The sequence below is a fragment of the Centroberyx affinis genome, unplaced genomic scaffold, assembly GCF_046629955.1.
Source record: "Centroberyx affinis isolate AG114_WGS23_722 - 3 ecotype Tasmania unplaced genomic scaffold, CSIRO-AGI_Caff_v1 ptg002465l_1, whole genome shotgun sequence".
Classification (NCBI taxonomy): domain Eukaryota; kingdom Metazoa; phylum Chordata; class Actinopteri; order Beryciformes; family Berycidae; genus Centroberyx; species Centroberyx affinis.
The window spans coordinates 1-11,413 of NW_027280698.1; the positions used below are offsets into that span (position 1 = coordinate 1).

General features: G+C 44.5%; 1 protein-coding gene across 1 annotated transcript; it reads left to right on the forward strand.

The window, feature by feature from the left end:
- Positions 1 to 2,391: 2,391 nt before the first annotated feature.
- On the forward strand, positions 2,392 to 11,060 carry LOC139656373 (uncharacterized). Its single transcript, XM_071533926.1, has 7 exons — positions 2,392 to 2,561; positions 3,174 to 3,233; positions 3,810 to 4,212; positions 4,321 to 4,408; positions 4,637 to 4,828; positions 5,599 to 5,648; positions 10,179 to 11,060. Exons 1-7 carry the CDS (start codon positions 2,392 to 2,394, stop codon positions 11,058 to 11,060), a joined length of 1,845 nt encoding a protein of 614 aa, XP_071390027.1.
- Positions 11,061 to 11,413: the final 353 nt, after the last annotated feature.

Genomic DNA, 11,413 nt, shown 5'->3' on the forward strand with positions numbered 1-11,413 from the left:
GTTGCTAAATACTGAATTCAATATACAGTAGATAATAATGTTAATGTTCAATGCCCAACACCAGATGTGTTTGGCAAGCGGAAATTTCAGGTAAATTTCATTGGAACAGTTAAAACACATGAAGAAGAGTTGGAAGTGTCAAACAGCTGGAAACAAACTTTTGTTTTGGCAGCAGACTGTTATTTTTTTCCCAGTGAGTTTGTGTTTTATTTATTTTTTTATTTGATAATATAACAACATGCTATAGAGAATAAAGTTCTCAGAATTCTGACTTTAATCTCAGAATTCTGACTTTATTCTCAGAATTCTAACTCAGACCTCAAATACATTTTTCACATGTAGCCCTAATCCTCTTCCATATGGATCCCAGTCTGAATTGAACTGGTGGACTCCTGCTGCCAGGAGCCAAATAGGGAACAGTTTCACTTTCAAAAACCCAACCAACATCAAAACCTCTGAGACAGAAGTTGCTCCAGAGCTGCCCAAGTCTTCTGTGTTGTGGTTTTGTAGTGGTATTGAATCTTCAGATATTCAACAGTCTTGGTATCAAAGTCCACATTCTGATAGGGTAACAACACTTTTCCAAAATGAGATATCCTCTATTTATTCAACCTAATGCTAATAAAGATGAAAATGTGTCCGCAGGCTGTGGAAACATAAATATGGCTGTGCACTTTTGTTTACATGCACACTAATAATTTGTCATGTGAACGCCTTCATCAGATTATCTTGATCAGAGTAACAGAACAGAAGTGTAAACACCTCAGTCGGATTTCAGATGTTTTTTCAAACTGCGCTCAAAGGTCAGCAGACAAACTTTGATGTATTTACAAAGCAAACAACATGGTGCAGTGTAGCGGAGTTATGAGCAGTAGATGGATTATTAACTGAATCCATTTAAACTGCGTTATCAGAGAAATTGCATTACTTTGAATCATGTCAACGTAATCAGAATATCGCTATATTAAACCGATCACTGTATTAGTGTTCAGGTGCTCAGTCTTCCTCAGGCAGTAGTACAGCGGTAAAACTGATTTTTCCTCCTTATCTTTCTATTATTTTTCCTCCTTCGCCCTCCCCACACCCTTCACACTTATATCACATATCGACCGTCTGAAAAAATTAACGCGTTTACGAAATGATCGCCGTCTTGAAATGAAAAGCCCTTTATGAGTTCCTATTAAATGCATGAATCATCCTCAGACCTTTGCTCACTAAACAGTAATGGTTTTGAGCACAGAATCCTCTACAGTGTGTCTGAAATATTGGCTGATCAATCTCAGGTAGCAGCGTTTTTCCCAAATGGATATATGGCGTTTTGAAATGAAATCTTCTCTCACACTTACACTTGCTCTCTCTCTCTCTCTCTCTGAAGTCTCTCTCTCCTTTTTCTCTTCTCTCTCTCACTTCATCTCTTTATTTCTCTCTCTTTCTCTGAAGTCTCGCCCTTCTCTCGCTTTTCTGTCTCACTCGATCTCTTCGGTCGAAGTCTTTCTGTCTCGCCTTGCTCTCTTTCCATCCTCTCTTTTATTTCTCATATTTAGAGCAGAAAGAGACGCAGAGAGGGCAAAGGCAAAAGGACAAACACCTCGCTTTGATTTCTGGATTGTGTGTGAGTTGGGGTGATGGATGCTTCGGGGTTTTATCTGAGAACCAGTGAAACCCCCCCCCCCACTCATATCAGCAGTCACCTGGACAAATAACATCTGATCAGCCTGAAGTCAACCATATATACAGCAGACAGGAGCTAAAGAGTGAAATCATGCTCATTGAAGATTACTCCACAAGTGTTTACATGAGTGCTAAATAAAATGATCGCATAAGATGTGTGTTTACATGCTCCACAGCTAAAAGTTCCTGACATGCACAAAATACAGAATCCAGCACTCTAACATGGGCTTACGTTTATAAAAGATGGGCCTGTCAGGCGTTTTGCTGCTGTTCTTTCTGATGGTTTATCAGTTTTATCAGAACATATAACTCCAACAGTTATTAACTGGGAGAAGGCGAGTGTGGAATGAGCTTAATACAGTGGCCACAAAATGTTTCTAATAGCGACCTTACACCAAACGACTTTTCAAGCGATTTCACTGTCGCAGACAAATTTCGAATGTCGGAATAAAAACATGAGAGTTTTGCTAGAGTTGTGGCGCGCTCCCATCAGCTCCATGGTTTGGTTTAAGGTCAGAAAACTCAGTCCGAGCTGTCTGAAGTCAGTCTTTTTCTCGTCTTGACGTTCCGATAAAATCAAACATGTTCAATATTATCGGAAGTCTTTAGTCTTGGCTCATGCAAATAGTGAAGTTCAATGACGTGAACGTTGTCAACAACCAATAGTTGCGCTCTCTCCAGCACCAAAACAGGAAGCAGCAAACCGGGTAGATAGTAAACATGGCGGGGACTCCGGGGAGGCGCGAGAACGTGAAGTCTCGGTTCTCTTGGACTGTGGAAAAGGAGGAGAAACTGGTGGAGGTGTGGAGTGAAGAGGAGTGTCCTCCCGTTTGTACCACGATAGAGTGGAGAAGGAAAGAAAGTGGACAGAAATTCCCTCGAAATCCCCGGTGAGTAGGGGAGAGTCGCCTTAAATGTAACGCGTTACAGTTGTAACACGCACATTTTCTCTTGCTATGTAAATGCCATCATGACGTCATCACGTCGGCATGTGGCCAGCGCAGTACTAAACGTGCCTGAGAATTATCAACAGGATTTGTCCACTCTGCAGGGAATGGCGGCTGGAAAACCGGTTTAGCACAAAGTAAGTAAAAATTAAGATCCAGAGGTATTTTTCAAATATAAAGTTCTGTTTGTATGTTGTGGAGCTAAAATCCACACGGGTGTCTGCATGTATCTGTTCTTCGTCAGTTAGCATAGTTTTTATGTCATGCATGCTAGTTCTGGTCTGTAAGGAATGCCAAAGCATGGGCGCGACCAGCAGCTCATTTGTAACACATGCTACATTTGTAACTGCCTAGATTTGCGAGCACAGCTTGATTGATTTTCCCCTTTGTTTGCTTGTTTGTTTGCTTCTCCAGAATGCCAACAAATAGGGAGAGGAAGAGAGGCTTAGTGCCCAGGGATGTGCTAGAAAACACATCAAAAGAAGTCCTCAGACGGGGTCTCTCTGTATGAAGTGTGGCAAAAGCATATTGCATGTGCCATGTCACTCTGTACAGGTATTGTAAGGCAAGGATGAGCCTGGAGGAGAAGGGGAGCCAGGAGCTTCCAAAGTCAGGGTATAAGAGCCACTTTAGAGTCTTTTCAGATGAGCAGGAGAAGAAACTAATGGCTTATTTAATGAGGGCAGCTGAACTTTACTTTGGATTATGCCCCAAGGAGGTGAGAATAGATTGAAACAGCAGTAGCTTGGTCATCATACATTAAAATAGAAGGCTGTCGTTGTATTTCATGATTTTGAATTCATAGTTACATAAACGGTAAATAACATAAGAAATTCATGGTCTTAAATTAATAATCTTAAATAATTTAAATAAATCAGAAACTTGATTTGATAAAATAAAATGTTATGTGAAAAGTCATGTGTGGAAAAAGAACAGTACAATTAAATATGATAAATTAGAAGGAAATACGAATAAATATGAGTGCTATTTACAATACATATAATGTAACCATACATTTTTCAGGTCCACAGACTTGCATACCAGCTGGCAAACCAATACGGCTGCAAATACCCAGAGGCATGGCGAGAGAAAGAAATGGCAGGGAAGGATTTGTTCGTCGGATTCATGAAGAGGCACCAACATTGGTCAGTACGGCGTCCACAGGCCACTAGCCTTTCCCCGTGCCACCAGCTTCAACCAAGTCAACGTCCAAGCCTTCTTCAACAACCTGGCTGATGTCCCGGAACGCCGTCCCTTTGAAGCCAAGGATATGTGGAACGTGGACGAGACCGGTATTACGACAGTCCAGACACCAAACAAAATAGTGTCCACCAAGGGGGTGAAACGAATAGGGGCAATGACCTCAGCAGAGAGGGGCACCCTCATCACCATGGCCTTTGCAGTTAATGCACAAGGTAACAGCATACCTCCCCAGTTCATCTTTCCCAGCAGGAAGTTCCAGCCCTTCATGGTTAATGGCGGACCCACTGGCTGCATCGGCACAGCCAATGGGTCAGGCTGGGTGCAGGAGGACGATTTTGTCGTGTTTCTCCAGCACTTTGTGAGGCACACCAATGCGTCACCACAGGCCAAGGTGATCCTTCTTCTGGACATCCATGCCTCACACTTGTCCATCCAGGGGATTGACTTCTGCGGGGAACACTGAGTTGTTTTGTTGTCTTTCCCTCCCCATTGCTCCCAGAGACTCCAACCCCTGGACAGGAGTGTGTACGGGCCTTTGAAGAGGTATGTCAACACCGCCATCGACAGCTGGATGAAGAACAATTCAGGTAATAACATAAATAAGATAAAAGAGAACTTTTCTGAGCAAAAGTTATAAAGTGCTAACTTTGCAAAATGCCTAGAAGATATAAAAGCATGGATGACTTTCTCCAGATCAGAGAAGTGCAAAAATTATCTTATGATCTTAGAATTAATTTCTAAACAATAGAAAAATAGAATAATATTTCTTAACTGATAAAAACGCGACTGAAAAACTTGAATCTTATGCTTTGCAGGTAAGACTATGGGGATCTATGACGTCCCAGCTGTTGTGGCAACAGCTCTGCCATATGCCGCCACACCAGCCAACATAATGGCTGGGTTCAGATGTACCGGAGTTTATCCCTTCAACCCGCACATCTTCACAGAGCAAGACTATGCACCTTGTTCAGTTACAGACAGGCCTGATCCCAGGCTGCGTCCCCACTGTGAGTGCTGTCTCTCCTGCACATGATGGCCCAAGTCCTGCTCGTCCCATTGGCTCTCCTGCCTCTCCTGGGGTTCTGGCGCTCCATTTCAGGAGGGGGGCAGCTGAAGGACCATCCACAGCAGCTGGAAGTACGGGGTGTTTCAATCCTGCTGCTGTTCGCCCTTACCCGAAGGCTGGACCCAGAAAAGCCACCACCAAGGGAAGAAAGAGGAGGACAACAGCTATACCAACAGACACACCAACAAAACAGGCCTTGGGAGAGGAGAGAGAAAAGCAAGTTGCACCACGCAGTTCCAAGCTCCTGAAGAAAAAGCAAACAACAGCTACCTGGGAGAATAGAAACGCCGAATGCCAGGTTTGTGGGGAGGACTTTGTTTCATCGAAGCCTGGAGAAGTGTGGGTGCAATGCTGGAGCTGTACAGAGGGACAGAGGAGTGCACAGAGGGAGGGAAAATCTACACGTTACAATTGTTAATTTGGTAAACCTACAGCAGGCAATGGGGTCCCTGGAAAAAATCCCAGTCAAATTAAAATGGCACACATTTTAATGTATTTTTGTATTCTCTAAGCCACTGAGAGGTTGTATTCTTACCTTGAAAAAAAATGTAATTGACCAGCTCACAAGAGCAGCTTCATTTCTGGATGAAATATTGTTTATGCACTTGGTTCTGTGTGTCATGTTATGATGTGAACACACATTTTAATGCATTTTTGTATTCTTTAAGCCACTGAGAGGTTGTAGTCTTACCTTGAAAAAAAAAAAAAAAGTAATTGACCAGCTCACAAGAGCATTTCTGGATGAAATATTGTGCACTTGGTTATGTGTGTCATGTTATGATGTGAACACACACATTCTAATGTTTTGTGTTGTTTAAGCCACTGAGAGGTTGTAGTCTTACCTAGCTCACAAGAGCAGCTTCATTTCTGGACGAAACATTGATTATGCACTTTTTAATGTATTTGTCTACTGTTTAATGTAATGTTTAAATGCTGACAGGAAGCTGAAGTTTTTTCATACCATGGCCTTGTATGTCTGTTTTTTGTCAATAAAACTTGCAAATATAAATGGACTGTGTGGCTATAGCATAGACTGTAAAGCTTAGTGACTTGGGGTGTCGCTACATTTTTGACCCTCCAGTGGTCAGTGCGCAATTACATACAGGCCTCCCCAAAAAAAATTTGCCGTTTTGGCCAATACTCTGTGTTCAGTCAGATGTCATTCAATTATATTCTAAATCAGATTAGGGTTGTATAGTATTTTTTACAACTTCCATCAATCATATTCGCTAACTATGTAGTTGTAATCAATGTACTTGCCTGAAATATTGTTGATTTGCCATGAAAACTATTTGTTTAATGCTGTTTTTTAGCCGTGTTACAACCGTAGCTCGCACTGTTACAATTGAGACTCACATGCGCTTCAATTGTAACATCGGACAGCGTCCACTTTCGGTTTAATTCCTCACGACTTGTTTTCTCTATTGAAAAACTTTAAGTGGTTTATGATAGCAGATACATGTAGGTTGTTTGCCTGAAAATATTACATATGTAGGTAAAAAAATCTCTGCGTAAAAGAGTGAGAAGTGAAAAATGTCAATTATGGCGACTCTCCCCTATGCTATATAGCCCTGTTCGGGACAGTGGTTAGCTAGCTAGCTATTATATAGCATACTCACCGGGGATTTCGAGGGCTACAGCAATTTTGGTCCACTTTTTTTCCTTCTCCACTCTATCGTGGCACAAATGGGAGGACACTTCAAAGAGGCACTCCTCTTCACTCCACAACTCCACCAGTTTCTCTTCCTTTTCCACAGCCCAAGAGAACCGAGACACCAGGAGCAGGATGGGAAATAATCTCCAAAGGAATCTAGTTGTAGTCTTGCAAATAGTGACCCTGCAAGATCCCCAGTCTTTGCAAAATCTAGTCTGTGACTAAAAATGTCTTTAGATGTGAGAGGGTGTCAGACTTTAGTCTTTTAAAAGTCTTTAAAAGTCTTCTAGTGTATGGTAGGCATAACGAAACAAAACATGTCAGCAACAGACCAGTCCGTGTTCAGAATGGGATTCTACCATACTAAACATACTCCATGCGTGTAAAGTGTGAGTAGTGTCCCGTTTCGAATGTGACTCAGATTTGTTTTGCACCCGCAATGTTTCCGATTCTCTAGTAAACGTCTCTCAAGTCACTAACGTCAGATGGGCGAGCGTGTGCAGAAAGAGTTTAGATATCCAACCAGAGGAAGTGATCAGAATTATATCAGGATTAGATCAGGATTATAAATGCGTTTGAAATGGTTATATGAGGCATTTTTATTCTAAATGGGCTACTATTCTGATTATTAGTGGAATAAAAGGCTCCATGTAAACGCAACGATTGATTCTCTCTGTCTCTCTTTCCAAGCTCTCATGCATGCAACGTGATTCTCTGTCGCTCTCTTTTTTATCTGTCTATCCCTCTCTCTCTCTCTCACACACCCTCAACCTGCCATCCTCACTACCTTCTCACATTACAATGCTGAATATCACGGCCGATTAGGCAGAAATAAATCCCCGAATCCCCGCTCTTCCCTCTATTCTACACATGATCGCGCCGAACGTCCTCGACCCACCCTCCGCCTTTCATTTAGTGATGATAGCAGCCGAGGCTCCTCGACATTTCGCCTGAATATCATCACCATGGAGTTTTAATATCCACGCAGCACACGCCAGGACAGAGTCGTTGTCCTCGAGCCGCAGGGTCACGCAGTAAACAGGAAGTAATGCAGCCGCAATCCCATCGAGACCGAGAACCATCTGGAAATGAGACTTTGAATTTGTATTTTACATTTAAAGTGGAGATCTGTGAGTTCCTCGTTTTTTTTTGTGATGCAGTCTCCATCGTTGTCACACAGCCTCACTGTGGTGTTTCTGCACTGCACTTCCTAGAGATCACCTGTCAATCAAGTGTGGGCGGAGCTTGGATTTTCTGTCGATGCAGTTTGAGTTTCTCTTCTCTCTGTATGTTCAGCCATGGTGGCTGTCGCTGCTCATGCCAACTACCCAGCTCTTCTTCTTCTGTTGATTCCAAACAAACCGGAAATGTACAGACAATGGAAAAGCTTTCATCAACTGGAAATAAGTTGGATCACTGATGTGTGATATGAATTGGCGATAGAGAAAATTAAAATTAAAATGTCGCTGATTATTATTTTAAAGTGTGTCAACTAAACTCAACTAAACGAAACTTTAATGTTCATTGGGAGGGAAAGTATATAGCAGCCTTTTATGAGGGAGGAAGATATAATGCCTTCAGACTTACCATTGCAACTGCGTTTCTCTAAAGTGTTTTAGTATGAAGACTTAATGAGAATTATCTGTCTTTTATCCTGGAACCAGAACACATTTTGATTCCCATGCACAGCCTGGAGGAGATTAAACACAGGAACACACTCATACAATATACATCCTCGTCCCTGGGATCTGCCCAGTGCAGCCGCTGTCATGTGCTGTTATCCACCGAGCTGCCGGGAGTCTGCTGCCTCGCCCCCGGGACTCTTCTCCCAGCCGGCCAAACCGATAACAAGCTCACTTCTCTACCTATTAGACCGGGCCTCGTCCCCTCCCTGTGTTCTCTGTGTGTTGGGATGCATTTCGAAATGAGAAACGGGAACGGCGAAAGAAGATCAGCTCATGAAAATCGAATGAAGCTACACCTTTTCTCTCCATCAGATCGCTGTGTGTGACGGGATAAATCACAGAAATCACTGATTCACTAGCCAGGAGGGATGTTGGTTTAATACAAGCAAGGGTCCTGAGACCAAGTCAGCCTATTTATCTCTTCTGACCCGCCCCCTCCCCTCCCCAAAATGGCTGCCGGAGATCGTTGCACTCCCTCGGTCCTCAAGGCTATTATGGTGCCTGCAACTGGTGGGTTGGAGGATGTCATGACTCCAGACGTGCAGCACAATATCTGTCCACCCTCGCCCTCTCTCTCTCTGTCTCAATCTCCTGCTCTCTCGCCCACTTCCTCCTCCTCTTCCTCTCCCCTCACTCTCTATCTCTCTCTCTCTCGCTCACTTTTGTCCCATTCTCCTAAATGTTATTAGCGGGTAATGAGAAGTAGGGCAGGCTCTGTGCGGGGGGAAGATTGCGCGGCTTATCTCCTCCTACCCAGGTCCCGTTGGGGTTGGTGGGTGGGGGGGGGTTGGTGGGGGGTGGGTGGGTGTGTGTGTGTGGGGGGGGGGGGTGGACCGCCATATTATTAACACCAGTATATCCCGCCCCCACCCAAACTATCGGGAATATGTAACGGGAGTTCAGTTGGTTATAGCCAGAGTTGGGAAGGTCGCTTTCGAACTGCTGTAGAGACCACTGCCTTAGCAATAGCAAAAAGAGGATACAGAGACAGACCTGGCAACCCAGGGAGGAAAGGCTGTTTCTGCTCTTTCCTCCTACGCCGCCGTGGCAAACAGACAAATGGAAGAGCCGAGTTCTTCCCCAAACTTACTGAGAAAATATGATGAATTTGATAAAGTTATATAGTGCCAAATCAGGTGAATCATGTAACCTGCCCACCCTGGCTGCAGCTCCCTGCCACACACTGAGGGAAAACCACCGGGAAAATGAATTCATTTGAATGTGTTTGATAGCTTTTTTTGTTTGATTGAGCCAAGTTGGGATGTATTGATAATATGTGTTGTATCCTGTTAGGCAATGTAAGATCTTATTGTGCCAAATAAGCCTCTGGAATTGAATTCATGTACATATACACATATTTTTTAATTTACATTTTTTTTTAGTTCAAGGGTATCTCTGCTCGGTGTCTTCTACAGTAATTGTAAATCTGCTTTTACCACGTACTTATAATCTTTCTGCATCCCATTACAGTAATTCCCCCCCCCCCCCCCCCCCGGCCCTTTATTTAAAGTTTTGTAATCACCACATTTTGTGCATATCATGGAAATTAGCTGGATTTGCACTGAGATGCTACTACACTACACTGATTAAATGTCAGCGCAGTTTAACAAGAAGTGCTTTGCTGGTGGAAACAGGAAGGGAATCTCATCCTCAGAAAGTCAAGAGGGTCTCCTCACACACACACACACACAAACAGAAACACAAATATTTACCTGAATCCCAGAGACATTATTGTAATACTCTTTCTTGCTCTCATTTGCCTCTCTTTCCTTCTCTTGGCTTCTCACTTCTTCACATGACCCTAATCTTCCTGCCTTCTCTCTGTTTCCCATCTGTCACCCTCCCTCTCTCGGTCTTTCTTCCTTCCTTCTTTCCTTCCTCCATCTCTCGGTCTCTCTTCCTTCCTTCCTTCCTCCCTCTCTCGGTCTGTCTACTTCTCTTCCCTCTTTCCTTCCCTCTCTGTAGGAATCTCCATGCCCATCCCAGTGTTGGGACTGAGAGACCACTCCAAGGTCTTCAAAGATGGCAGCTGCCAGTTGACGGACGACAGCTTTGTGCTGGTTGGCTCCTTCGTGGCTTTCTTTGTCCCCCTCACCATCATGGTCGTCACCTACTTCCTGACCATCAATGCCCTGCAGAACGAAGCCACCCTCTGCTTAGACCAGCTGGTCCCGCGGCCCAAATGGAGCACGACGTTCACCTTGGGCTTCTTACCCCAAGCCTCGCTCTCCTCCGAGAAACTCTTCAGACGGTCGATAAGCCGTGAGGCCGGGGGAAGAGGCAGCGGGGGGGGCCTGGGCGGTGCTCGCCCGAGCGTCTCCGGCTCTCTGTTTGGCCGGCGCACCATGCAGTCGATCAGCAATGAGCAAAAGGCCTCCAAGGTCCTCGGGGTGGTGTTCTTCCTCTTTGTGGTCATGTGGTGCCCATTTTTCATCACCAACGTGCTGATGGTGGTGTGCGACTCGCCAGCCTGCGACCCGGGCCTCATGGGAGGCCTGCTGAACGTTTTCGTCTGGGTCGGGTACCTCTCCTCTGCTGTCAACCCGCTGGTCTACACGCTTTTCAATAAGACATACCGGGCGGCGTTCTCACGCTACGTTCGCTGCCAGTACCAGCCGGAGAAGAAGCGTCTTCAGCTCATACTGGTAAACACCATCCCCCCGCTGGTGTACACCTCTACCCAGCTGCCCCTGGGGGATGTGGGGGAATTGCGGAATGGGTCAGCGCACTCTAGTGGTGGAGCAAAGGACTTCTCTTTACCCGGGCCGGGGACAGACAAGTGCCAGCCGGACAAAAGCCAGGGAGACAAGGACAAAGATGAGAGCTGTGTGTGAGAGTAATGTGGTTGATGCTGTGTGATATAGCCCCTCTGGTGTAAACCCTCCACGTTAAAACAACCCTGCTTCACTACTCAAGGTAGATCAAGTGACGGATCAGATGAGACAGTGCACATTCAACTTTTGTGGTCGCATTGTACTTTGGAGCGAAGGGTTCGTGGGAGCCAGGCGGAGGTCCAGTGCTGAAGACAAAGTGCCTCACAGTGACAACCAGTTACATGAGTTTGAGACACAGGAAAAGAAGGGAACTTAAACAGGCAGAGGTATACGACAACTGCAAAAAGTGACATTTAATTTTAATTTAATTTGAAATTGAATTTTTGTAATAAAAGCATTGGAAATTCTCACAC

Bases quoted from the DNA above. Each gene is read 5' to 3' on its own strand.
- LOC139656373 (XM_071533926.1), top strand. From the start codon at position 2,392: ATGGCGGGGACTCCGGGGAGGCGCGAGAACGTGAAGTCTCGGTTCTCT. The intron at 4,213-4,320 runs GTGATCCTTCTT...CATTGCTCCCAG, and splicing joins ATGCGTCACCACAGGCCAAG to AGACTCCAACCCCTGGACAG. The intron at 5,649-10,178 runs TTATGTGTGTCA...TCCCTCTTTCCT, and splicing joins ATGAAATATTGTGCACTTGG to TCCCTCTCTGTAGGAATCTC.